Raw genomic sequence first — 24,580 nt, 5'->3', positions numbered from 1 at the left:
CACGTGATGTATTTCAAGTAGCACAACTGCTTGTTATTTTATTGCAACAAAAATTGCACCAAGGCTAGAGAGAAACAAATAGGAAAAACAGAAAACATATTTACAAAGGAAAGCAAAGTGTCTACAAAATTGGTGAGGAGCCTTAGACGTTACAGATGAGTAGTGGTATGGTGGTGAAGGAGCGGAATAAACAAATAAAATAAAGAGAGCCAACACTGACAGTACCATGTTGAAGTCAAGGCAGCTTGCAGTTGACTTGTGCAGTCAGATCGGGCACATTGGGGTGAGGCGACTACAGCAGGGATACTGAGGATGTCCAACAGTTACTGCAGAGCATGAAGGAACGTATGCTGGGACAGTGGAATTTCATGGGCTGTTTCACTCTACAATGGTCAGCTTCTCACTTATTCATCTTGTAAGACAGCAAGTGACAGATCCATAAACATTTCAGTCCAGTGTTTCCCCCAGGATATATATATTTGGTTTTTTTCTGCTGGGGTGGAAAGGCCTCTGAAACAGCATTAGGGCCCCTCGTGACATTAGCCCTCAATCAACACTAATTCTCTCAGGGCAAAGAGTCCGTTCAGTGGCCAGAAGAAACTGTTTCAGTCTGTGATCCCTCTTTGCAGATCAAACAGCATGCTGCTGCTACTGGTGGCTTTTGTGACTGGCATGTATAGAAAGTTGGATCAGTTTCATAAAAATAAGACACAAAAGGTCCAGTCTAAAGGACAACATAAAACAGTCGGATCCACTAAGTAGCAGATCGTGCACCCTGGTCCCTCTCCAGTACAGACTGGAGACAAAAGGTTTTTGGTAAGGCAATCACACATCCAATACACAAATCAACACAACAATCCACAATCCTGCACGTGTGATGTGGCAAATGCTAAACAGCTCTGCCACTAGTGTTTAAGGCACTATGTGTGACCAAAGGTGAAGGCCACTAGCTTGTTCCGCCTCATTTGCTTGCTCCCATTATTATTTTATGGCACATGGTTGCAAATACTGCAAAAAAAAAAAGCATTCATACGGAACAATCACTGGCACGTTTTCGTCACTCCGCACGCAACCAATCACTGATGAAATGGCACAAAGCAATGCAACATGTTGTGTTGGACAGAGGCGTCGGGTTATAACACTGCGATTCCAGAAGCCCCCTAATTCTTACAGGTGACAATGGAAACTATGACATCAGTCGTTTAAAGTCTTAGAAAGGCACCAGAGAACAAGGTGAGGTCAAGTGTTTTGTTTTTGCTCATTGTCGCATCACTAACAGTGATGGAAACAAATATCACAGGCCTCGATAAAGGGGAAGAACCAACTGGAACACATAAGACATTTCAAAAATGATTGGCTGAAAAGTCACGTCGGTAAAGAATTGGCCCCTCGCCTCCCATAGAGGCCAAAAGACACTATTCGTTCGTGGTTAAGGCTTTTCAATATTGCAAACTCTGTCTGACGGCGCCGACGGAGAGGTTCCATCCACAATAACCACAGGCTGAAGCGTTTCAGAGCCAACTGTTCGTGTGAAACCTACACTCTGCTGCTGCTCTCCTGCAGGCTTTACCCTCAGATCTGCAACACGAGCTCGGCATCTGCCGCAGTTCATGCTCTCAGAAAGAAAAGGGTCGTCTTAGATACAGTTCATGTCAGTTTTTCATCTTGGTAGTTGAAGATTTTATGGCGCTACCTCTGAACAATGTCACTAATCTCTTTGACGGAGGACAGCAGCTTGCTGAAGTCCTGCTGGGCGTTGGCGCCCCCTGTGGCGGTGGGGCAGATCTGCAGCTCGCGCAGGCTGTTCTCCAGCTTGTTGATGGCCTCGCGGAAGGCGAACTTGTTCCTCATCTGCTGTATGGAGTCGACGTAGCTCACGCAGTACTTGGACAGGTTCTTGCCGGCCTCCAGCACGGCGCTGTGGCTGCCCGTCTGCTCAGAGTTGCGGCAAATGGCAGCGCGGAGCAGCTCGGTGCCTTCCAGCACCATCTTGCGCGTCACGGCCGAGTTCGGGGTGCGCTCGGCGGCCTGGCGGGGAGCCGTCTTGCGGAGGGAGCGTCGGGTGTTCACCAAGGGGATGAAAGCAGTGGGCGAGCTCAGGTCGCCCGGGGAGGTGAGGGAGGACGAGAAGCCTCCGAGGCTCTGGCTGGAGAGGGAGGTGGTCACTGAAGGGGAGGAGGTGGAGGTCTTTAACGGTTGAGGTTTGGAGGTGGAGCCCAGGGGCAGCTTTTTGGAGCCCTCACTGAGGGGTGAGCGGGCTTGGTCACTGGCAGTGGTTGTGTGGTGGGGCTCTGAGAGACAGGGAAGGCCCTTAACTTTGATCTCTGAGGTGGTGGATGAGGGAGAGGGGAGTTCTTGCGTGGGGCTGCGGGAAATCTTGCCAGTTTTGGCATTGGTGGGCGGTGGAGGTGGGGCTGGCTTGGGTTTCTGTAACTTTCCTCTTTCCCTGACAGATGACGAGTCCACACCGTGCCTGTGTCTGCGGGCCCTGCACTCGTCTGCAGCGGCCCCTAGAGCAGGGAACACATTGGGCTTGAGAAGCTCGGCGTGGAGAGCGCTGGTCTTGGAGTTCTCCAGTCCCGGCAACCCTGGTCTCCTGACCACCTTAGGTGTTAATGCCTGGGTGCTGGAACCAGGACTAAGATCGGTGTCTCTGCCTAGGAAGGCAGAGGACACGTCTGATAAGGTGTTCAGACGCGGCGGGGGAGTCAGGGTGCCCTTTCGAGGGGCTTGCTCGCCGGTTCTCTTGCGTGGCAGAGCTGGCTTGCCCCCGAAGGTGCCCGAGTCAAAGTGCCGCTGGCCGAGGTCTCGCGGCAGAGTGACCGACTTCCATTCAGTGCCATCTGAGCCAGATGGCATGCTGGAGGACCAAAGAAAGCGCTTCGAGTTAGACATGGATTCCTCCTCACTGGGCGGTGTTGTAGCCGCTTTCCCTCCGGGGCCAGGCACCGCAGGAGCGCCCTTCTTCCTGGGAAACAAAGGTCCCGGGTAGGTAGGGGCCCCGTTGGTGATGCCCCCCGCGCCGTTATTGTTACTCGGGAACTTCGCGGAGTCGAGGCCATGCGTGATGTCATTAATGGCCAAAGATGCGCCATTGTTGAAGCCGTCGCTGTCTCGGAGGTCTGGAGTCGCGCCCCTCCTGTCAGGGTGGACGTCCATCTCTCTGAAGGAGGAGCTGCGCTTGGGTGGAGCAGGAGCATTCTTTTTCTTTTTCTTTATGAGACTGAGAAAGCCACTGCCTCGTGTCTTGTCCTTGTCTTTGGGTATCAAGCGGTCGTCCTCATTCAGGTTACTGTCCAGGGGGGAGCGCTCTTTCCTGGGGAGCATGGGTGACGACACAGCTACCTCCGGCTCCAATGGGTCTGAGGAAGTGCCCAAAAAGAAGCAGGAGATCAGTGATAAAGAAGAACACAATACTTTTACCAATTATCAGACTCAATTTACAAAACACTTGGTACTGGACACTTGAAAATGTATTTACTATTTTACAAGAAGTTGCAGCAACAAGAGCAAGAGGTGCAGTGGGTGTGATTGTGTCTCACCTGGACTGTCTCCATCCCGGTTATCCATGTTTTTGCGTAGACTTCTGGTTTTGGTGGGCAGCTGTGGAGCCTGCTGGATGGGACCTAATGTTGCCTTCTTCCCTTTCTTGCCGAGCTCCTTTTCCACCTCTGTCAGTAAAGACACAGTTGAGATTCATCCTACCTTTTCACATCTTAATAGCGAAGACAATACAACCATTACAAGAGGGTATTTGTGTGGATATTAAAAAGTAACGCCCACGAGTAAAGGTGCTTTGGATATCAAAGAAAGCAGAACTGACCATCTGAGATGCTTGACTCCTGGAACATGGTCTCGAAGGCTTGGTGCGTTTCAGCAAAAGACGGACGCTCTGAGGGGTTCCACCTCCAACCTGACAGGAAGACAAAAGAAAGAAGGATTAAAAGGTCTAGAGTGGAGCGCTTCTAATCCTATTCTGGATCGATCAGTTCTGCTACTCACAGTCCCTCATGAGCTCGTAGACCTTCTCGGGGCAGCCCTCCGGTCGGTCCATGCGGTAGTCCTTCTCCAGCAGCTCGTACACCTGGGACAGGTCGATGCCGGGGTAGGGAGACATGCCGTAGGTGGCGATCTCCCACAGCAGCACACCAAATGCTGGAGATGTAGGCACAAGACAGCTAGTTGTGCTATTCATACAACAATCAACAACAGAAACATGTCAAGAGCTAAATGACTGGAATGTAAAGCCACGGGAACAAGTGTTTTCCCTTGTTGAATAGGAACCTGAAGAAAGAAATGAGATTATTCAAGCAGGGACATTGGGAATACATTTGAGCATTTCGCGATGACATCAAACTTACCCCAGACATCAGACTTAATAGAGAACTTGTTGTAGGCCAGACTCTCTGGAGCGGTCCACTTGATGGGGAACTTGGCCCCAGCGTGAGCCGTGTAGGTGTCTCCGGTCATCAGCCGGCTCAGGCCGAAGTCTGCGACCTTTACCAGGTGGTTCTCCCCGACCAGACAGTTACGGGCAGCCAAGTCCCTGCAGGAGGAGAATGAGTGAGGAACAGGAGGAATCCGGACTTTATAAAACCAGTGACAGTAAACTAAACTAAAGAAATGCACAAGCTGACTTGAACATATCGCCATCAGTAAAACAAAACAACGACGAAGTAAGAAAAAAACATCAAGAGTAAGGTCCCCGACACCCACCTGTGTATGAAGTTCTTTTTCTCCAGGTACTCCATAGCAGAGGAGATCTGTGTGGCCATGTGGAGCAGCACCACTGCATTGACCTCCTCTCGGTTGCACTCCCTCAGGTAGTCCAGCAGGTTCCCGTGGGTCATGAACTCTGTGATGATGTAGAACGGTGGCTCCCGTGTGCAGACACCTGCCGAGCAAACAAGTTAGCAAAACAAAACACATGACTATTTACTGCATGTTGTATACAGCATGAAAATATACTGCTGCACTGAACGATAAACTATTTAACCTGCAAACATGAGTACATCTGCAAAAACATCCTCTCTTCAAACGCAGGTTATACGATATAGATACTGGTTAACGTACCTAACAGCTGTACCAGGTTGGGGTGTTTGATCTCTTTCATGACAGCGGCCTCCTTCAGAAACTCCTCCACCTCCATTGTATCCTCCTGGACAGTTATTGGCAAAAGAAAGTGAGCAAAACCATCGGCTGGTTGCAGTTGCATCCATACAACACCAGGTGGTAGCGTTATTCAGCCAAATTACAGATTGACAACCGACAAAGTGTTGATATGTGACTATCGTAGGTTGACTAGACATACGGCCTTTTCTCATAATGTTAGATGAGCTCGTAAATCAAACTATATCTCGCCGTTACCTTGAGCGTCTTGACAGCCACGGTGAGGTTGTACTTCTTCCAAACGCCCTCGTACACCTCCCCGTACTGGCCCCCTCCCAGCTTGTGCTTCATGGTGATGTCGGTGCGCTCCATCTCCCACTTATCGTAGTTGGGAGAAACCCCGTAGATGGTGGGCTTGTTGCGCTTCGGCGCCGGGTAGTGCAGCGTGGTGATGAGGCCGTCGGACACCGTGGAGTGGTGGTGCACCAGCTCCGCCAGCGTGTTGAAGCGGCTCTCCGACGAGACGTACAGCTGGAGGAGAGAGAGATTCTACATTTGAGTAGATGTACACGAGAGGTCAGTTCAGTTTAGGATATTGACAGACTTTTTTTTTTTTTTAGCAACTAACACTTATTTTCTAAACCAGATATCTGCCATAGTTTGGGATTTTGGACAAGATACATTATTTTCAACTGAGTAAAGCATTACAAAACAACAAACATTTTCCTCATAAAGAACCGTCTTAAACCATTCAAAACTCACCAGGCATTACTCAGGAAGCTGGTGGAGGGAAGGATATTGGTCAGGGCTCAGTGGACAGAGTCTTTTCCATTGTCCAAGTCTTACGTAACCCTAAAAATGATTTGCTCTACAATCTGCACTGTGCATTTCTTTACTCGTGAACGGGCTCTTTGAGCGAGCTGAAGGCATGTGGAGGAAAAATGGAAAAGAGGATTTAATAGTCGGTTGGCTGCTCCACTGGCTTAAACATTGACCGCTTACTAAATTAAGGGGAAAAAAATCAGCTTGGCTGACATGTAGACCGTAGTTATTCAGAGCAGTATTAATCACAGAGTCAGTGCAAAACAAAGCTGCAGCTCGGGGGAGTACTGAGGTAATCCTAAATTATTGGAGAAGTCTATCATACCAGACTCTTGAGTTGTAGCTCAGTGGGAGGATGGAAAACAATGTGAGATGGGGAACCGGGTGTCTGTGCGTGCGTGTGTGTGTTCGTGCATACTTGGCTTCATCTGTCTGTGCTAATGCGTGTCTTAGCATGGGCGTCAGTGTCTGGCTGGCCTTCGCGTCTTGCTGGCCATGAGCAGCACAGCGGTGGTTCGAGGCATTCTTGTCATAGCTAGCGTTCCTCGAGCTAGCTCACCTCTCTGCCTCACCGACGGGAGGGTGACACGGCCAGAATGGCAGCAGCTTCTCCATCAACGCAGCAATTTGGGGGAATCCCACAGAAGAAATTCAGCTGAACATACAAATACGCCAGACACTTTTTTTTTTTTACCATCAGGATAGGGTACCCTGCACCTTACTAAAAATACAATAACCGTGAGCACCAGACACCCTTCCCTCTTTCCTTCCCTAATCACACCTTGATCATTAAGTAGACAGAAGTTAATCTTGGTGTGTGTGTGTGTGTTTCCTGATAACTACCTTGCCGTCAGACGCAGTGTTAATCCTGTAATGGTAGACTCTCCCCTCGTACCGCAGAGAAATGGACCTCTGGCCGGGGCTGCTCTCGCTCTCCCGCACCAGAAAGCTCCCGTTGATGCCCGAGCTGAGCAGGTACTCTGCGGCGTTGCGTGACACGGGTCCATGGTACCAGCTGTGCTTCTCCAGGCTGTTGACCGGGGTGATGTAGTTGGATGGCACCCAACCCTGGCCATTCTTGGTCTGTGCCTCGCACCACTCGCCGTTGTGGTTGTAACCCAGCACACGTAGCTTCTCCCCTAGTCAACGTGTGAGATTATATATTTCTTTTAATTATCAAGGAAGTAACTTGTTGGCTGCATACTCATACTTGTATGGTTACAGCTCACTCCTGTGATCTCAGAGAGAGAATCTGCAGGAATTCACTGTACTAATCTTTTCCACCAGTCATTTGTGACCCTGACTAAAGAAAGGCACTTCTCTACATTAGTTGAGATGGGATAGAACCAAAAAAAAAAAAACTTACTTTAGATTAGCTCAAATTAGTTATTTATCTGGCAAATATTCCCATAAAGTAAAATTAACCTTTTCTGAGCAGCTATTCATATTAGAGTGAAGTGGAAAGTATCGTTGAACATGACATTTTCTTGTTTATTCCGGTGCATGTGTTCTCTCCTTCCTTCCTCTGTTTGTCGGTGCGATCCATCTGCGGTATTGTTTTATTGTTGATTCAGAAGAAAAACAACATGTTTGAGACCATCGTCAGGAAGTGAGAGTCAGACAGGGATGAAGACAGAGAGGGAAGGAGACAGGAAGTCAATAAGTAGATCCCCGGTAAGATTCAGAACCTTATTGAAACGCTCTCATCCCTTTTTTTTGTCATTTCCAACATCCACCAATTGTGACAGTTGTCAAAAATGTAGAAATCCATAAAATGATTTCCGATATATTGATTCAAAATGAATCGTTCCTAGTTGAGCACGAACTACTCCATATAAACTAACCTTTAGTAATGCTGAGTGTGTTGTCGCCACTGGCCACGAAATCATAGAGTGCGACAAACAGGTTGGGGTCATTCTCGCTGGGTCCGGCCAACAGGTTCTCTTTGGAGTTCCAGCGAGCCGCTTCGGTCAGACCCTGACTCTCAAAGTCTGGTCTCTGGAGAGCTTCTGAAAAAACAAAAGAGAACACGTGCAGTCAGATAAACCTGTGAGGGAAAACATGAAACAGTGAGACGCTGAGGGGAGAGCTGTCGCCGTTTGTTTGGTCTGCAGAAGCACTGGGAGAAGATTTTCCCATACAGTGCTACACATGTAGGATGATTCAGCAACAATGTCAACTGCCGCCTGACCGTGTGTCATTTAAATTCCTCTATGTGTCCTTCAACCGGGCCTCGCTCCAACAAGCAGGGCATCAGCTGTGAGCCCAACACGGGATTAGAGTACAAAAGCTGATCATGTGACCCACTCATGTTCACGCCGTCTTTTTAACTTTTCCTGGATTATCCCTGCTTAGTATTCATTTTCTTTAATACTGAGACAACCAGCACTCATCAGACCGTGAATCTTCGCCGTAACTGTAAAATGGATGTGCTTGCACTCACAGGTAATGCGCCTGGGTTAATTACAGACACATCTGGAATTATAGCAATTTTAGAGCAGTAAAGCCGACGTCTATAATGTGGAAAATGGAAAAAAATGACGAGAACAGACGACAATTGTGTTTATGGGGAAGAGAGACAACAGAGGAGTGAAGTGAGGAGAGATTTTATAACTGCTGTTTGGCCTAAACGTGAGCTTTATTGTGTGGCTTGCTCAGCTGTTGTCACACATGTTTTAGAGGCATCTTATATTTCATCCCCCCAGCTCACAACACCCACATCCCTCCAACAGAGACAACAGGCTTACAGCTGCACGAGGTTTTCACCTTCCACTGAGAATTTCACACTGTGGAAGACACGAGGAGGAGGAGGAGGAGATGTTTCAAATCACTTTGTAAGAAAACAGCAACAGCACAGAGTACACAGGGCCATTAGGAAACCAACCAAACGCATTGAAACTGAACTTGAGCTTCCAAATCTCCGCAATAACAGTACGACTGGAAAATTGTATTCAACCGATGATGTCACAAAGACATGTCACTTTCAAGGCTGTTGTGAAAATGTGATATTTTGGAGATTCAAGCTTTTCATCATATGGTGGAAAGCACCATCATTGACTCGCTGGGAATCGCTGCACCGTTATCTCAGTCGAGCCAAGCTTAAAAACAAAATCATAAAACCAGATTGCGATTGATGTTGAAATCAATCGTGTTGAAATCGAATGTGTTCATGTTGTTGTGTCCAACCCAGCTGGAGGCGCTTTGGACTCACAGTTGGAGAAAATATGTGTTTGCGAGTTTCCTCAATCAAAGAAGTAAACAAAGAATTTGTAGCATGTGAGACGAACTTGTATTAACCCCTACGGAGAGGTTAACAGAACATATATGGCCCAAAGCCGGTCACATGACAGTGTTGACAACATGCAGGTATCAGTGTGTTTGGAGGCTAATGAAGGACTTCCACACAGCTTCATCTGCAAAAGTTAGACCCGCCAGCCTGAGCACGCTTAGACAATCAAGGCCAAATGGGGAACTACTTTAAGGTCACAAATCTGCCATTTTGGCTGTGAGAACGCGCCAAATTCAATTTCATCTGGAGCATACTGCCAAGCTCAGACCTCACATTTAGGCGAGATACAATGCTAAAAACAGGCCTGTTGCATTTGGAGCCACAAGCATGGGTATTCCCCAAAGCGGGCAGAGATACGGGTGAAGATGTGAGCAAATAAAAAGACAGACTCTGCATCTAATAGTTCAGAAACAAAGAATGTAGGCTCAAGCTGAGGCCAGAGATCACGCGAGATAGAAAAAGCTCCACGAGGCAAGATGCAGAGCTGAGAGCCAGCAGGACATACCATGTGTCCAGAGTCTGGCCCGGCCATAAAGTGTGTGGGCAGCGCATTCGAGCGGCCAATGCCACACATGTCCACTTCACAGGCCACACATACCACAGCTCTCTGTGAGACGGCAACAGCACACTGACGCATGGACCACGACAACACAGGCTCCAACCAGAGGAGAAAATAGAAGACGTCTGAAAGAGGAAACTACAAAGATGCATAACAGAAGCTTTTCTTTGGTTCCACTTGGTCCTGGTAAGCAGGCGAGTCTTGCTCGTTTTGATTCCAGTCATCTTAAATTTGCTGATTGACACCTTGGATGGAAAAACAAATGCAACCAACTATCAACAGAAACCAGCAGTAGTCTGCTTGAACTTATTTGTGGTCCTCAGTTGGCCTCAGTCCTTAACCTACATATTTATGAGTGATGAGATTCATATCTCTCTTGCATCACCTGTCATCACCTGAGTGGGAGATGGTGGAGAAGAAGATGAACGGATTCAGATCATACATCTGATGAAGTTCTATCCACTGTGGGAGATATTATCTTATCGACATGATGTTCAGACCAGTGCAGGACAGCAGGGAAAACCAGGTGATTAGAAGGCAACTACAAATTACAAGAAGAACGACTGTTTGTCATTTAGAACAACAACACGATGCCATACAATATTCATATTGCATTCCCCTGCTGTTATGCTAATAAACTAACTTCATTCTAATGATAATAATCAAAAAGAACATCTCACCATGAGATTCGCTGTGCCTTGTACCATATGGTCTGGAAATTAGAGACTGTTTATCACTGTCATCCACTTCAGTGGGGAGCGTACCAGGACTATTAACTCTATTAAATCATTTGGTTGCACAATATCTGGCCCACATAAGACTTCACCGAGTCTTCCATTGCCAATCAATTACTGTGTTGATCGTGTACAGAGTCGATGTGCCCTGGATTTCTCCAAATTGCCTTTGACTTTTATACATCACAGGCAAATCAATTACCCACTTCCATCTGTGACCAGCGCTGTGTAATTAGAAGTAATGGAAAAGAGGTAATCGCTAGTCTGCTAGACTACAAAGAGTGGGTGAAATATATAGATCCACGTAATCTAAATCTGTTACAGACGCGATGAACAACATGTGCCGGGACATAGAGACGTGGAAAGGAGAGATTAGATCCCCTCTGCTCATAAACAAGAGTTAAGTGGGACACGACCAGGAGTCAGATTTCCTTGTATTCTTTTTCCACTTCTTTCCTCTTCAGCTAGCCAGTGTGTCTGGCTTCCCTCACCCTCCCCTGTGCTCACTCTCTGCTTCCCCCTCCCCATTCTTGTGTTTCCACACAACTGTGTTACACTGGGATATTTCATCTTTTATCCTTCCCACTGTGTCCCCTAAAGTCCCTGCTTTTTTCCCCACCTCTGTGACAGCCGTACTTACATTTTTGTTTATATTTCTCCAAAGTAAACTTTTAAAATCACGGCTCGAGGCTAAAAGACGAGACGACAGCCAATCGCAGAGTATTCTTACCTTCCAAGTAACAGCTGGAGGAGGACGAGAGGCCTTTCTTAGATTTACACCCCACCAATTTCAGGCAAATCTCCAACATTTTCATTTGCTTTCTTTCCCTTCCCGCTTGAAAATGTTGTTTGCTTGTTCAAAATCAGACGTCCCTTCGAACGTTTCCCCCTCTACATGTGTCCAACAGGAGAAAAGTTCAAACGCAAGACAAAACGGACAAAAGGAGACGCGGCACCGAGCCACAGTAGGTTTTGAAATATACTGGTTCTCTTTTCCTCAGTCCTTCCAGCTGCTGTATATCCTCTTTTTCCTCCACACGAAACAGGAAAAAGCAGAGTCCGCTGTCCAGCAAAAGTCTATCAACTTTCTCTTCTGAGCGTCTCCATGTTTTTTTTCTTCTCCCCCCCCCCCCCCCCCCTTTTGCTCTTGGGGTTTTGGTTAGCTCCACTTCTGTAAGACACACCGACAATCCAAAAAGGCGCAGGTTTTGGTCCAAAGAGCTTGTTAGACCTGCAGATGTGTCAGAGGAGTAGGCAGTAGGGCGGTCTGAGCGGTGGCCATTCCTCTGTCCGGTCCTGAGCGAGTGTGTATCCGAGGCACTGGGACTACTCGTGCTGCAGCTGCCAACAAAGGGCCTCTTTCAGGCTCAGCCTGCTGCACTCAATGACATCAGCTGAGCCCTCCCACCTTCAGCAGCAAGCACACAATGAGAGGGAGAGACCGCTACCACACACAAGCACTCACCGAGAAGAGCACAAACACCATCACCCAAAAATTCACGCAGACATATGAGAGAAAAGCTGCGTGTGAGACCGAAGCTTTGATTGAAGTTTGGCTTCAGCAGAGGCCTTAAACGGCTCTTCCTTCCTTCTGTTGGAGTCATGAGATGATTACAAGACGCTCCTCCTCCAACTTTTAAACCCCCCTCCCCCCCTCTCACTGTCTTTCTGCCTCTCTCTCTTCTTTTGACCATGCCCCCCCCCCTCCCTCCTCCTCGCTCTGTTCTGAAATGTTTACAGGTTGAGGAGTTAAAGACAAAGCTAAAGCTCTCAATGAAGAGCAGCTGGCAAAGTACAACCTTCAGCATTCTACTCTGGACTTCACACACACACACACCACTCAAACGAGGAACAGAGTTAGCAACATATTTGGATTCATCAAGTTAAGAACATTAATGTTTTGATCTTTGGAGAAACATGGTCTGACCGTGTGATTTTAGACAGCGGCATTGGTTTCGCCATATCTGGAAGGAATCGTTGGCAGAAGCGAATCAGTCTTGCGAAACACAACTTTAACAAAAACAAACTCTTTTCTGTCTTCTCTCAGATTTAGTCATAAAAACAAGATAAACAGCTGTTCTTAGAAATACGTCAAGAAATGCCAATGGCATCTTCCAATAAAAGCAATGTTTTGACTTCTGTGGCTTCGGCACGCTTCTCCCAATGCTTGATCCATCTCAACAAGGCAAACGTCTGAGCTCAATCAAGGTGCACCTCTTGTTCTCTAATACTTCTCTGAAACTTCCTTTTCTCTTCTGCTTCAGCTAGCCACAGCATATATCCCTCCTGCTCAAGTTGTGTTTAAATTCTACTAAAATGTTTCTTCTCCCTTCCTTCATTACAGGACAACACACCGACTAAATTACAGTAGGCCATCTACAGAGACTGTCATTAACATCCATACAATTTAATTCAATTACAAAACGAATCCTGCATTTGTCAGGCAGACTATTGAACAGTTTAATCATCTATGAGGAGTAATCTATTTCATTGCAGGATATTGCTATGTGTTTCTGTTATTTTGTCCACTTGTGTTATATGTGCCCGAAGATCAAGATTGAAAACACAAAAGCTTTAATCTACCGACTATGTCTGGCAAATATTTTAACATCACTTCAGAGATAAGAAGCCCAGTGAAGAGGGTGATTACATAATGGTGGGAAGCCAGCTCCATGACGACACAATGACACAAACCAGTTAACTTGGCTGACCTGGTGACTGGTACCTCCAATGAGCGCGCAAAAGCGCAGACTAAAAAGATCCAATGACGCTTTTTGTTTCTATCATTATGATCAAGTCTTTGTGCCTGTAGCTGCTTTAAAGAAACTTTATGTCAACCAGCAGGAATACTTTGCAAATATTGTTGGAAGACAGGTTATCTGGTCTACTTGGCCAGTAATACGAAGAGAGGAAAAGAGGACAACAAACAGATGTTTCTGAAGACAAAAGTGATTCATGTGCATCATTTGAGACGAGGAGAAATGTGATAATAGAGAAGAAAGATACGGTCATGTCTGTCCTACAAGATGCAGGCAATCATTGCCTACATTTATGAGCAAGTTGGCTAATGACTGGGAATGCATCATCAAGGGTTCATATAATGTGTGTTATTATGACTTCTGACAGTTGGAAAAGACCTTCAACTGTGGTAAAGCACAGTTCAGAAAAATGTGCTCTGAAGTCGTCAAACTCTTCCCCGATCAATCGCTGAAGTACGTCTCAGTCGCTTCTCGAGTAGTGACCTCAATACCCTGAGCATCCAGCCACATGGCACCAGGCCCTGCATCAACGCTGCAGTGCTGGTATGGCAAACATTTGTTTCCTCTCATGCACCACCCCAAAACGCCAATTAAGAAGAAACGCAGGCTTCCTCAAAACTCTGAGAAAGGCCCATTAACTTACCGCAGGCCCAGAGTGTTGGGGAGATGAGAGAGAGCGCGAGAGAGAGAGAGAGAGGCTATAAAAAAATGGTGGAGGAGAGGGGGAAAAAAGGTTGCAGATGGAGAAACATGAAGCACATTGTTTGGAAGTGAGCTCATAGAAGAGTTGCTCGCTTGCGTTTTATAATCCGGGCCGTGTATGTTAACAGTTAGCTGACGTACATCCACTCATGGGATGGATTGTGGCCCTTTCCCTCTCACATACACCTCTGCTGCTTTTCTGATTACGTTCTTGAAACCTGAGGCTGCAACTGTGTTACGATTCAAACTATACCGGCGTTAAAGCCTTTGGATGATGTTGGACATGAATCCATATTTTACATGTCCCATAATCATGTGGTCTTGCACATTAATAAACAGCTAGATTTAACCATGCAGGTTTATTTTCATCTGCAGTCCGTTGCAAGTCCTAACTATCAATTATGAACCGGGGCATTACTTTTACACTTTTATTAAAACCAGAATTCACTGAGCAACAATTAACCTCAATAATTCATATCATTACACGATTAACTGCTATCGACATCTGCTATGAACATTCTGACATGTGCCAGGCAAAAGTAAGCCATTAACGTAGATCATTAATTAATACTTGGTACGAGGATATTGTCTTTAAATGTTACAATATTGGAATGATATTTGAGGACCGTTTGGTTTCTGTGCTACACACACACACACAATAATCACACCGTCTAATGACTCAATCCTGTACATCCAAGTCATGGAACATAAGTCATTAAATAGAGCAAGCTTAATTACAGAGGAGGAGGGTGGGAGACAAACCCGCGAAGGTCATTCTGCACATGGTTCATCATTCCACTGCGTTACCTAACCCAGCAGTCACAGCAATAGTAACAGCCAAGTGTACTTAAACATCAGACACACAAGAAGCAGGTACGTATGTGGCGTATGGATGAACGTGTGTGTGTGTGTGTGTGTGTTTACTCAGGGCCCGCTGGAGAATGCAGCCAGAGTGTCTGAGGCGTGCAGACCAGCACATGAGGTTAAGGGGTTTAGAGTTCCACATAATTCTCCACTTAGTATTGTCCACAGGGAGAGCGAACACTTCAGAACAAAACAGTGGCTGCTCTGGTTCAAGGTTCAGGCTCCAGCATCAGCCCGAGGTGGTAATAAACTTACCAATGCGGACAACGTGGGGAAACTGAATACTAGATAAGCAAACTTGCCTTAAGCCCCATTCAAATATCTGCTAAAAGCTTCTGATGTGCAGAAATGGACAATGTTCTTTATGTTGATTCTCAGCCGGCGTGTTAGAAGCAAGGAAACAGAGAGACTGACCCAGAGGTCAGTCTCTCTGTTTCACATTTGATGACGAAATCCGCTACATGTGCACGCTCACACACAAGCTCTCTCTCCCTTTAGCCAAATACTCGACCCGTAAACAGTCGGCTGTCAGCTCAGCTGTGTAACCATCTTCAAGCCGGGCGGGCGGAGACGGAGGGAGTCAAACCCGGCCGACCTATTGGAGCGCGACTGCAGGAACCATTTTGCCATGATGACAGAAACAAAAACAGGGCAACACAAACCAGGTGACGAAGCAGAACTCATTTCTCCATACGATCGGCCGCGCTGTAGGCCCAGACAAAACTACGTGGTGCCGGAAATATGCAAACCTACGGAGAAGAGAAACGTGTGGCTGCCAGCCCAGAGTTAAAATGTCATACTTTGAGCAAACAAGAGAGCCGGGTCAAATGCACAGAACTATTCATCACTTGGTCGGGGGATGAAATACCCCCCCTGCTAATCATCTGTGGAAATTAAGAAGGCGAAAGAGAGCCCAGACAAATGAGCTCTGCTCTGAAATAACAACCTGTGTGTGTGTGGAGAGGAGAGGGAGCGACCGGTAATCCAGTCATCTTCAGAATTTGCCTAAACTAACCATTGTGACCTGGAGTGCTGGAATAAAAGCTCAACTGTTTTATGTCCATTGTTTTACGAGTGAGCAGGCTAGGGGAGCCAAACTCTTTCAGGACGGGGGAGAGAAAGCAGAAAAGAAAAGGGTGTGTGTGTGTGTGTGTGTATATGTGTGTGTGTGTGTACGTATGAGTGGGAGGTTTGCACTTCTGCAGTAATAGAAAGAGAAAGCCAGTATTCGGCTCATACTTTGGGTCTAATTTATAACTTCAACAGCATAAACAGACAACACCTTAATAAGAGCAGGCAGAGAGGATGCTTTTACTGACTATAAATGCTGTTGAGATGTTTTCTAGATGCCTGGGGAAAGACCACATTTGTCTGTATGCCCACTGGGGGGTAAAAACAGAAACAGATAGTGTAGAAGAGTGACTGAGGCTGCGAGGCTCTGGGGCTGCAGCAGCAGAGGTGCTTCGGTTCTTCGTCGTGTCTAAGTGTATCCAGATGCAGCGAGCGAAGCGGGCCTCCTCTTATAGCGCTATGAAGAGGAGCTTAACACAACACAAAGGGACAGCACAGCAGTACTGTACGGGCTGGACTGGTGAGGGGAACGCAAACAAACCAGAACCCTTGTGTCAAATCATGGACTTTAATCCTGTAATCTGCACGGAGAGGCTCTCTGACCAAGAGCCATACATGGCTGACATTTTTACAAAAAAAAGACAGAGCTGGCACTAGGTAGCAGGTTGTCTGCAGAGAAAACAACAGCTGTGTCTGGACTGGGGCTGCCTGCTCGGGCATGGAGTGGGGAACAGGGGGTGGTTTTTTTTCTGTGTGTGAGTATGTGTGTGTGTGTGTGTGCGTGTGTGTGTGTGTGTGTGCGCTTGGACCCGGGTGGCAAAGAGCTGCCACTTTGCATTCCTAACCCAATTTGGAGCTTCTCGGTATGCATGCGAGTGTTGTATGTACTGTCTGTGTACGATGGACAGATGACCAGCAAAGAGAAGAAAAAGGACATTTTAAGCAATTTAGAAGTATATCTGGAATTGCAACTGATACACGGGTGGTCACAACAGGAAAAGACAGTTCTGTAGATAATTATTTTCTTGTCAGAAACTGGGCCTCTCAGGCCGAGGTTTCATAACATTGTTGCAGACGCTGAAGGGAATCCAAAAAACAAAAAGCAGGGTGAGAGTCAATGACTCAACAAGACTGTTTGTCCTAACTCTAAGCAAACATATACCGACACGCTTACACTTTCAATTATTCTGTACAAAACACTTTGTACGGAAACGCTTTAGTTTGAGCATTTGGGATTTGTTTTTTTCCTTTTCAAATAAACTTCATTACAAGCGGAAGATCATTTCTCAATCTTAGCATTTAGATGTTTTTTGCAGCAATTTAATTTATTATAAATGCTTCCAAATGTTTTATTTTTATACATCATTAAACCAGAAAACAGGTATGGTGCACGGCTTTAAATCTTACGGACTACAGAAGGACGGACATCCCTTCGTGAACATTATTTGTGTTTTTAACACAGTATATAAAGATATATAGAGCAAACTAAGGGAAGCTAAATATCAACCATCCATAACATACACAGTGTCATGACTTTGTCTTACATGAAGACAATAGTGGGCGATTGCAGTTAACTATTAAAAATGCACAAGACAAACCCACGTGACCATTCTGCACAACAAATACACACATGATCTCAACTCCTGCACTCTGAAAGCTGACAGTAGTCTTGTGCACTGTAATATTTTGATGGCTCCATTGTTGCGTGCTGATTTACTTTAGCCTCATTCTGTCTAGTCCTCGCCGTCTATGAAACTGTTCTGCGATACGTAAAATCCATATGAAATTTTAAAAAACTAGAATGATAGCAAGACAATTAAATAGAGAGACAATGTCAAAGGAGAAAAAGAGGAAAGAGAAGGGAGAAAAGAGGGAGAGGGGGGGGGAGGGAATGGGATTGCACCAGTTATTTGAGGGAGGAATGCAAAACAGGTCACATTCTTCACTCCACTGCTGTGGCTTGCCCTACGTTCAACTCTCTCGCTTGAGTAAAAATATGCATTATTACTCAACACACCTCTGGTGCAACAGATCAAACACAAACACAAGCTCTTCACCAGAAAACAGAGTGGACCGGCCCAAGAGGCAAAGAGTAGAGAGAGGCTGTGATCTAGTGATGTGGTCACGCTGACCTGGCGAGTTACTCTGTTATATAATAGCTACTTCTCATTCAGGAATTTTGTCACAGAAGAAAGCAAAGAGGTGTGAATAATGACGTTACGATGGCTTCAGTTTCAGGGTCCTGGTATTGTACATACGGGCTCACTGTCATGCTTTCATGCTTTACTGGGACACTTGGATGAAACTGAAATGTTATAAGCAGAGGGCAAACACCATAATGATTGTGCCTCCTCTTTGTAAACCACTCCGGTGCAGACAGGACTATAATCAGACAAAATACATTAATCTGGCTCTGGTTTTGGACCATATATGTGATATGGACCATATGTGTGTTTTTTTACTACCTTCACTTAATTATTCAGAATATTTCAGATCTCGACATGAGAAAATACTGTGCATTTGTCATGCTTTGTCTGACCAGACTGTAGGTCCTTGTGGACTCTGATTACAGGCGTGCACAACAAGGATCTTGTGACACATGAACTACCTTGATTTATAAAAACAGCTGTTTTGACTGGCCATCAGCTAGGGTGGTAATAAAGAGGACTCTTTCCAGGTGGTCAAAACTTGATGAGAGGGGAAAAGACTTACTAATCAGCGAGGTGTCAGCCGGCAAGGGACAAATGTCTCTCTCACACACACACACACACACACACACACACACACACACACACACACACACACACACACACACACACACACACACACACACACACACACACACACACACACACACACACACACACACACACACACACACACGCACACACACACACACGCACACACACGCACGCACGCACGCACGCACACACACTAACACCAAATTGTGCAGGCAAACTTGTCAGAATGCCATCACAAAACACCATCAAACCACTATCAAGGTTAAAAAGTAAACAGATTAGATAAGGCAGAAGTCCTGTCACTTGAGAGTCACACAGGGTCTGTGTGAGCATGTGTGTGTGTGTGTGTGCGCCTATTAGTCTGTAGACATGGCCAGCCACGGCTAAGGACAAGCCACCAGGGACCTAACAGCTGGCCTGAATGAGCATTACTATGAGGCGCCTGCTGCATGGGTATGTAGGTGTGTGTGTGTGTGCGTGTGTGTGTATGCATGCACGCATGCACACACGAAACCCTTCCTGCCGTCTTCAGAATCCACAGGGATCATGGGAGGAGATTTAGTGTATAGACTGCATAGATTCCTCGAGTTCCAGCCAAGAAAGAGCCAGACAGACTGAAACTGAAATGGATTCACTTACTTACTGCATAAACGCTGCACGCAGCTGCTGCAGGACACACACACACACACACACACACACACACACGCACACACACACGATGAGGGGTTTGACTGCCTAACATTGTCCCAAAATACAACTCTTAAAGTACATTAAACACTAAGGATGCACCAATCAGTGTTTAATTGAGGTGGAAGTGGCTGGGATCATTCTTTTATGTGTAAGGCAACATCAGGCTCGACTTCAACACCGCTTTCCTAACTTTGTCAAATATGTAACTAATAAATAAATACATACATACATAGATATAAATGTCCTGAATTATCCGATACCAGATCGTCCCATTGTTGCAGAGAGTCAGTATCAGACCGATATCCGTATCAGTGCATCTCTATTGTCCACCATCACTTAGAAACTGAAGCCTCTACATATTGAAATGGTTTAAGAAACTTGCAAGTCAAAAGGCTTCTTATTTAGTTGCTCGTGGACTGTGAACTGGTGTGCTGTGTTTTCTGCCCTGTACATACTGCTCCAGCACCCGACGACCCTGAATAGAAATGAGCAAATAGAGACAATGAACAAGCGGAGTGTCGTCTTCCTTCATCCCCACATTATAATGTGCCTTGAACATACTTGAAGCTCTGCCAGTCTAGCCTCCAGGCGTCACACAGGGGGAAATTGAGGGGTGCAGCTTATGAGTTAAGATAAGTCTTGTTGTCCGTACTGAAAGCGGTCCAAGCGAGAAGCAACATGCCAGAGGACCCGACATTTTCTGTAACCCAACTCATCTGGCTGATGACCATAAGTTGGCACTGTGCTCTTCTTGTCGTCTACAAACTAAAAGCTGGCTGTAGTAAAGATGTGAGACAACGAGGGCAATCAGTGGCTCAATCACACGCCAAAACCGCTGTTTGTAAAAACCCTGACGCTGTTGTTTTCCAGCAGTCCAGTAGTTTTCGGGGGATTTACAGCCTATTGTTTAAAGCTTCATACAAAAGGCAGTTTCATCAACAAAATGAATAAACAGAGGACTACAAACTCTCTTGCAAACCTGTATTGATGTGATGCATTCAGAGTTCAGAACCGTATTGCATTGTTTGCATTAGAAGTTGAAGAACTGAAACTACATTTCCTGAAAGGCGATGTAGTTTAATTAATGGACTCCTTGCATGTCCAATTTCCAAACGTTTAAAATACCTGTGACGTATAAACGTGCAACCAGGATCAGAGCCGATGACGCTTTGCACCTAACCACTCATGAACTCAAACATGGCAGCCAATTCATCCCAATGAAAGATGCTCACGAGCAAATATGTCCAAAAATAATTATACTCGTCTACCACCATGACTGACAATCACACATCAGTGTCTTTCTTTAGCTGAGCCCCAATGCACACACAGGGCATCAGGACATGGACTCTTGGTGGCTTTTAAATCTGTATTGGATCTAACAGTTTATATTTGAATGATTTAATGACACATTTTGAATGTGTGTGCCTTCCTGTATAACAGGTAAAATATCGAGGATGGGTTTTCTGATATGATGCATCAACAGTACTAGTAGTTGCATTAGTAATACGGCAAATATATGAAAGAGAGAACAGGAAATATACATATTTAAACCAAATACACAAACCAAAGTAACAGAATAAATAAGCTGTAATTACACTGTGCTATCATGATCACAATGGGAAATTATACATTTAATTAGAATAAATTATATTTATAAAAGTATTATTTTTGAATGGATATGGCATCTAGGTGACAATAGTCACCCGAATAAAACACATTAACCCCATAAATAAAAGCGACCACCAGGGGGCAAATGTCCTTCAAACCATCAAATGTAGGAACAGCAACGACTAAGACAACTCAAAATCAGACATATTACGATTCACTTTCCTTTGAACCCTCCAGGTCCCAAAGCTGCTTTCCTCTTTCCTCAGTCAGCCTTCTTCAGGGCAGGGACACAAATGCAATGCATCGTTCCTTTGTTGCATACTTTTACCCAGCAATTCCACTTCCTGCACACTAAAAAGAAGAGGGGAAGGAGGAAGGCGCATTCAAAAGTCATCTTACCGAGTGTAATAACCACAGCAACCTCTGACTAAAGCAACGTTTATCCTGGTAGTAATCATGGTTACACAATGCTGCAGTTATTATATTTCAGTTAAATTACTTTTAACTGAAAATGGCAGTGGTTTGGAAGAGGAAAGCTGCAGTATAAAGCACAGATATCATGGATATAATGGATGGTTACTAAACTGTAAAATTGATGTCAAGCTTTATAAATACGAGTGGCTGAATATCAGCAATCACCACAGCTGAACACACATATCGTCAATCCTGGGTGTGTTTTTGTATCTACAAGTGAACATAACACACAGGACCAAATTAGAAGAGAAAGAAGGGATCAAGTACACTTTTCTGTTGTGCTCAGACCTGTTCCTGAAACAGGCCTGGTAACCTACCGCAGCTTGTAATCGAGTCCGTGATTGATCTCTTTCCATAGTTAGTGAGATACTAACTTATCTGGAAATACAGTGTGCGAGTTATGGTCCCAGTAATGTACCGGTACTACCCTGCTCACTCATTATGAGCCGAGCCGGTGAGATCATACCTCGGCATACAGTACACAGAGATGCCAAGAGCAGAGACGGGTCCTCGCTTGCCCTCCGCTGCCGCCGTCTCTCTCTCACAGGCAGCTGCATGCCGAGGCCTGAACCCGCCCGCTGAGAAGCAGCATGGCGCTGGCTAAGCCTCGTGTTAACTAGCGGGGGCTCAAAAAAAAACCCACAGAAGATGTAGAATCATGTTGTTGATATTGCCCTCCTTGCTCTATGACTCACAGGCCCCTCTCATAGTGTAACCTGCTCATCGCAGCAGGAAAGGGGAAAACAAGTACCGGTACGTCCCGTGTCACTGACCCTTTGCCAAATCCCATCCATTTACCGGCAAATGCTTTCATCTGTTTTCCTGACCCTTCCTGTGCTGTCCCCCTCTGCGTTATGCGAGACTTATGAGTCAGTGGAAAGTAGTTGCAGGCATCAAGTTCCTCTACCTTGGTTGTGTTGTGTGCGGCTATTCTGGGCAACAAATTAAGGTAAAAACCACCATGAAGGCACTTTCATGAGCCCAAACTAGTAAGAAGCGAAGTAACTGGCGATGTAACCACCGGTTTCATTGTGTTATGATTGAAGCTACTGAAGTCTGCTTTCTGGCATGCTTGCTTTAAATGTTGTTATTTGATGGGGCGTTAGAAAGAACAGACACATTGCTTTATATGAACATGGATTAACAGATGCACAACTCGAGGGAAAAACATCCCCCGGTAAGACGTCCATCTACGTGGAACATGGAGGATATTGGGTCAGTGCTTTGCAGAGCACGGTGAGGCTCGGTGCCAGCAGCATGCTAACCTTCCACAGAGGCAAAAGAGGCTCCTTGAGGAGGGCAGCGTGGGCGTGATGAGCTCACTCAGGCAGCGGCCATGTTTCAGGTGGATCTGCGGCTACTCTGGCCGTGTCCGATATCATTCACGAGCAATTCCAGGTATCCTTTTATCCGGCGGCTATCTAAACTTGCCTTGCATTTTGAACACAGCTGTTTGCTGCCACAGCCACAATATCGCTTTGTAGTGCACACTACATACCACCCTGTGTACACACAGGAGGAGGCACTGCTGAGCTCTGCCACATCACAAAGCCTCCTTTACATCATAGATGGGGAGGTGTTATTTCTGGTTTCAGACTTCTTCTTCATCGGTTCCTCCTTCAATGCAAGCTTAATAAGAGCAGGGCTAAGGACGGGGGCCGCCTCATCTTTTACTGTGTGCCCTATGCTTACAGCTGGAAGTGCATTACCATCACGTGACATTCATTTACAATGTTTCAATCTCTTAAGAAACTCCTTGCTTGACAGTAGAATCAAATGTCCGAATTAGGAAACAATGCTGGACCACTGTTGTTCATTTATTCGTAACAAACAGATGGCTGTGAAACCTCTGACCACAGGATCAATACACTAACGTACGGTAATATACGTGCATCAATACCAGTGCGTAACTCAAACCACTGCATGAGAAAGAAACTATCCCTTTACATCCTTAAGGAATATCTCAAAAGCATCTGCTTGTTATTTTATCACGACGTCTTAAATTTCATATTGACAAAAATATGTCTCAGCTCGCATTTATTCAAGGTAATGTCAACATTTTTTGTATTTCTTACATATAAAACAAAAAAAATAAAATCCCACTCAATTGGACAAGTGTCAGACAATCGAGACAACAACAAAGACCAAACAACCAACCAACCAAAAGCGATTCATTAAAAATACCATCTCTAGGGTCACCCTGTGTCAAAATGGATGAATACAGTGTTTTATTCAGGTGTGCAAGCCACATTCTCTATGATGCTGTACATCTGTACAGTCCTGCGATTTCTAATTACATGCAACATCTTCTGCATGTTGGTTTCTTGCAGTGAATAAAATGGTCAAACCAGTCTACTTGTTTTTATTGTGTAATTGACTTTGTTGAAAAGCAATGTTACAAACAGACTAAAGGAAGCACACGTCAGAAAGGTGTGTAAGTATTTGATCCGTGGTCTGTTGGGGCATATGATGACATTTTCCATTCAACACATTTAAAGCACTAAGCAAACTGATACCAGCTGGACAAACGAAATTTGACAACTGACCTTTTAAGGGTCTTAACAGAAGTGTTTGTTCTTACCGTGCACAGCAAAAACGTTACAGGGCTGAGTCCCATGGCGTGACGACTCTCTCCATCCCCCCTTGATGAAGGCCGGCAGACTAGGTCTCCTCTGGTCCCCTACGAACTTCCCCGGCTGCTGCCCCATAAGGGCAGGGTGCCAGGCCGCAGCCGGGACTCTCCAAACCGGACTAAGTCGCTCACCGTCCAAACGTTGGTCAGCAGGCGGGGACGGGATCGGGAGAAGACAGGGACCCCTTCTCCTGGCTCCGGCTGTCCTCTCCTGGAGTATGGGTGCTGCGGGTCAGCTGTGCAGATCCGGTTTACTCCAGTACGTCTCAGTTTATCGGGCATTAATGGATCCTGAGTGCTTCAGACCTCAAAGAAACGCATTTCAAAGTAATCTAGAGAAGGGGGGGAAATAATAATCACGAATCATTGATGATTTCATTAAGAGCGATATGAGAGGTGTACAAATGACACTGGCTTAAATGTACACTGCAAACACGCTCCCAACAGTGTAATAAAGTGCATGCTAGGGTTGATTAAACTTTACAACTGATGCAGGAAAAATTCTCAAATAAGTGTGAGTTAACTT

At 45.7% G+C, this 24,580-nt stretch overlaps 1 protein-coding gene across 4 annotated transcripts; it reads right to left on the bottom strand.

Moving 5' to 3' along the window:
• Positions 1-13: 13 nt before the first annotated feature.
• On the bottom strand, positions 14-24,313 carry abl1 (c-abl oncogene 1, non-receptor tyrosine kinase). 4 transcript variants are annotated; one of them, XM_079289566.1, is made up of 11 exons: positions 24,004-24,313; positions 7,776-7,940; positions 6,775-7,070; positions 5,368-5,658; positions 5,074-5,158; positions 4,717-4,894; positions 4,362-4,546; positions 4,003-4,155; positions 3,824-3,913; positions 3,543-3,671; positions 14-3,362 (listed from the first exon to the last, which is right to left on the bottom strand). In XM_079289566.1, the coding sequence occupies exons 1-11, from the start codon at positions 24,128-24,130 to the stop codon at positions 1,690-1,692; spliced, it is 3,372 nt and encodes a 1,123-aa protein (XP_079145692.1). In that variant the 5' UTR covers positions 24,131-24,313; the 3' UTR covers positions 14-1,689. The 4 variants fall into 4 exon arrangements, with proteins under 4 accessions (XP_079145692.1, XP_079145693.1, XP_079145694.1 ...); XM_079289567.1 differs by having other exon boundaries at positions 5,368-5,640; XM_079289568.1 differs by lacking the exon at positions 24,004-24,313 and adding an exon at positions 11,244-12,046.
• Positions 24,314-24,580: the final 267 nt, after the last annotated feature.

This window comes from Melanostigma gelatinosum (genome assembly GCF_949748355.1).
Source record: "Melanostigma gelatinosum genome assembly, chromosome: 18".
Classification (NCBI taxonomy): domain Eukaryota; kingdom Metazoa; phylum Chordata; class Actinopteri; order Perciformes; family Zoarcidae; genus Melanostigma; species Melanostigma gelatinosum.
The sequence above is the reverse complement of the archived record's forward strand: the minus strand, read 5'-3'. Positions and strand labels throughout refer to the sequence as shown.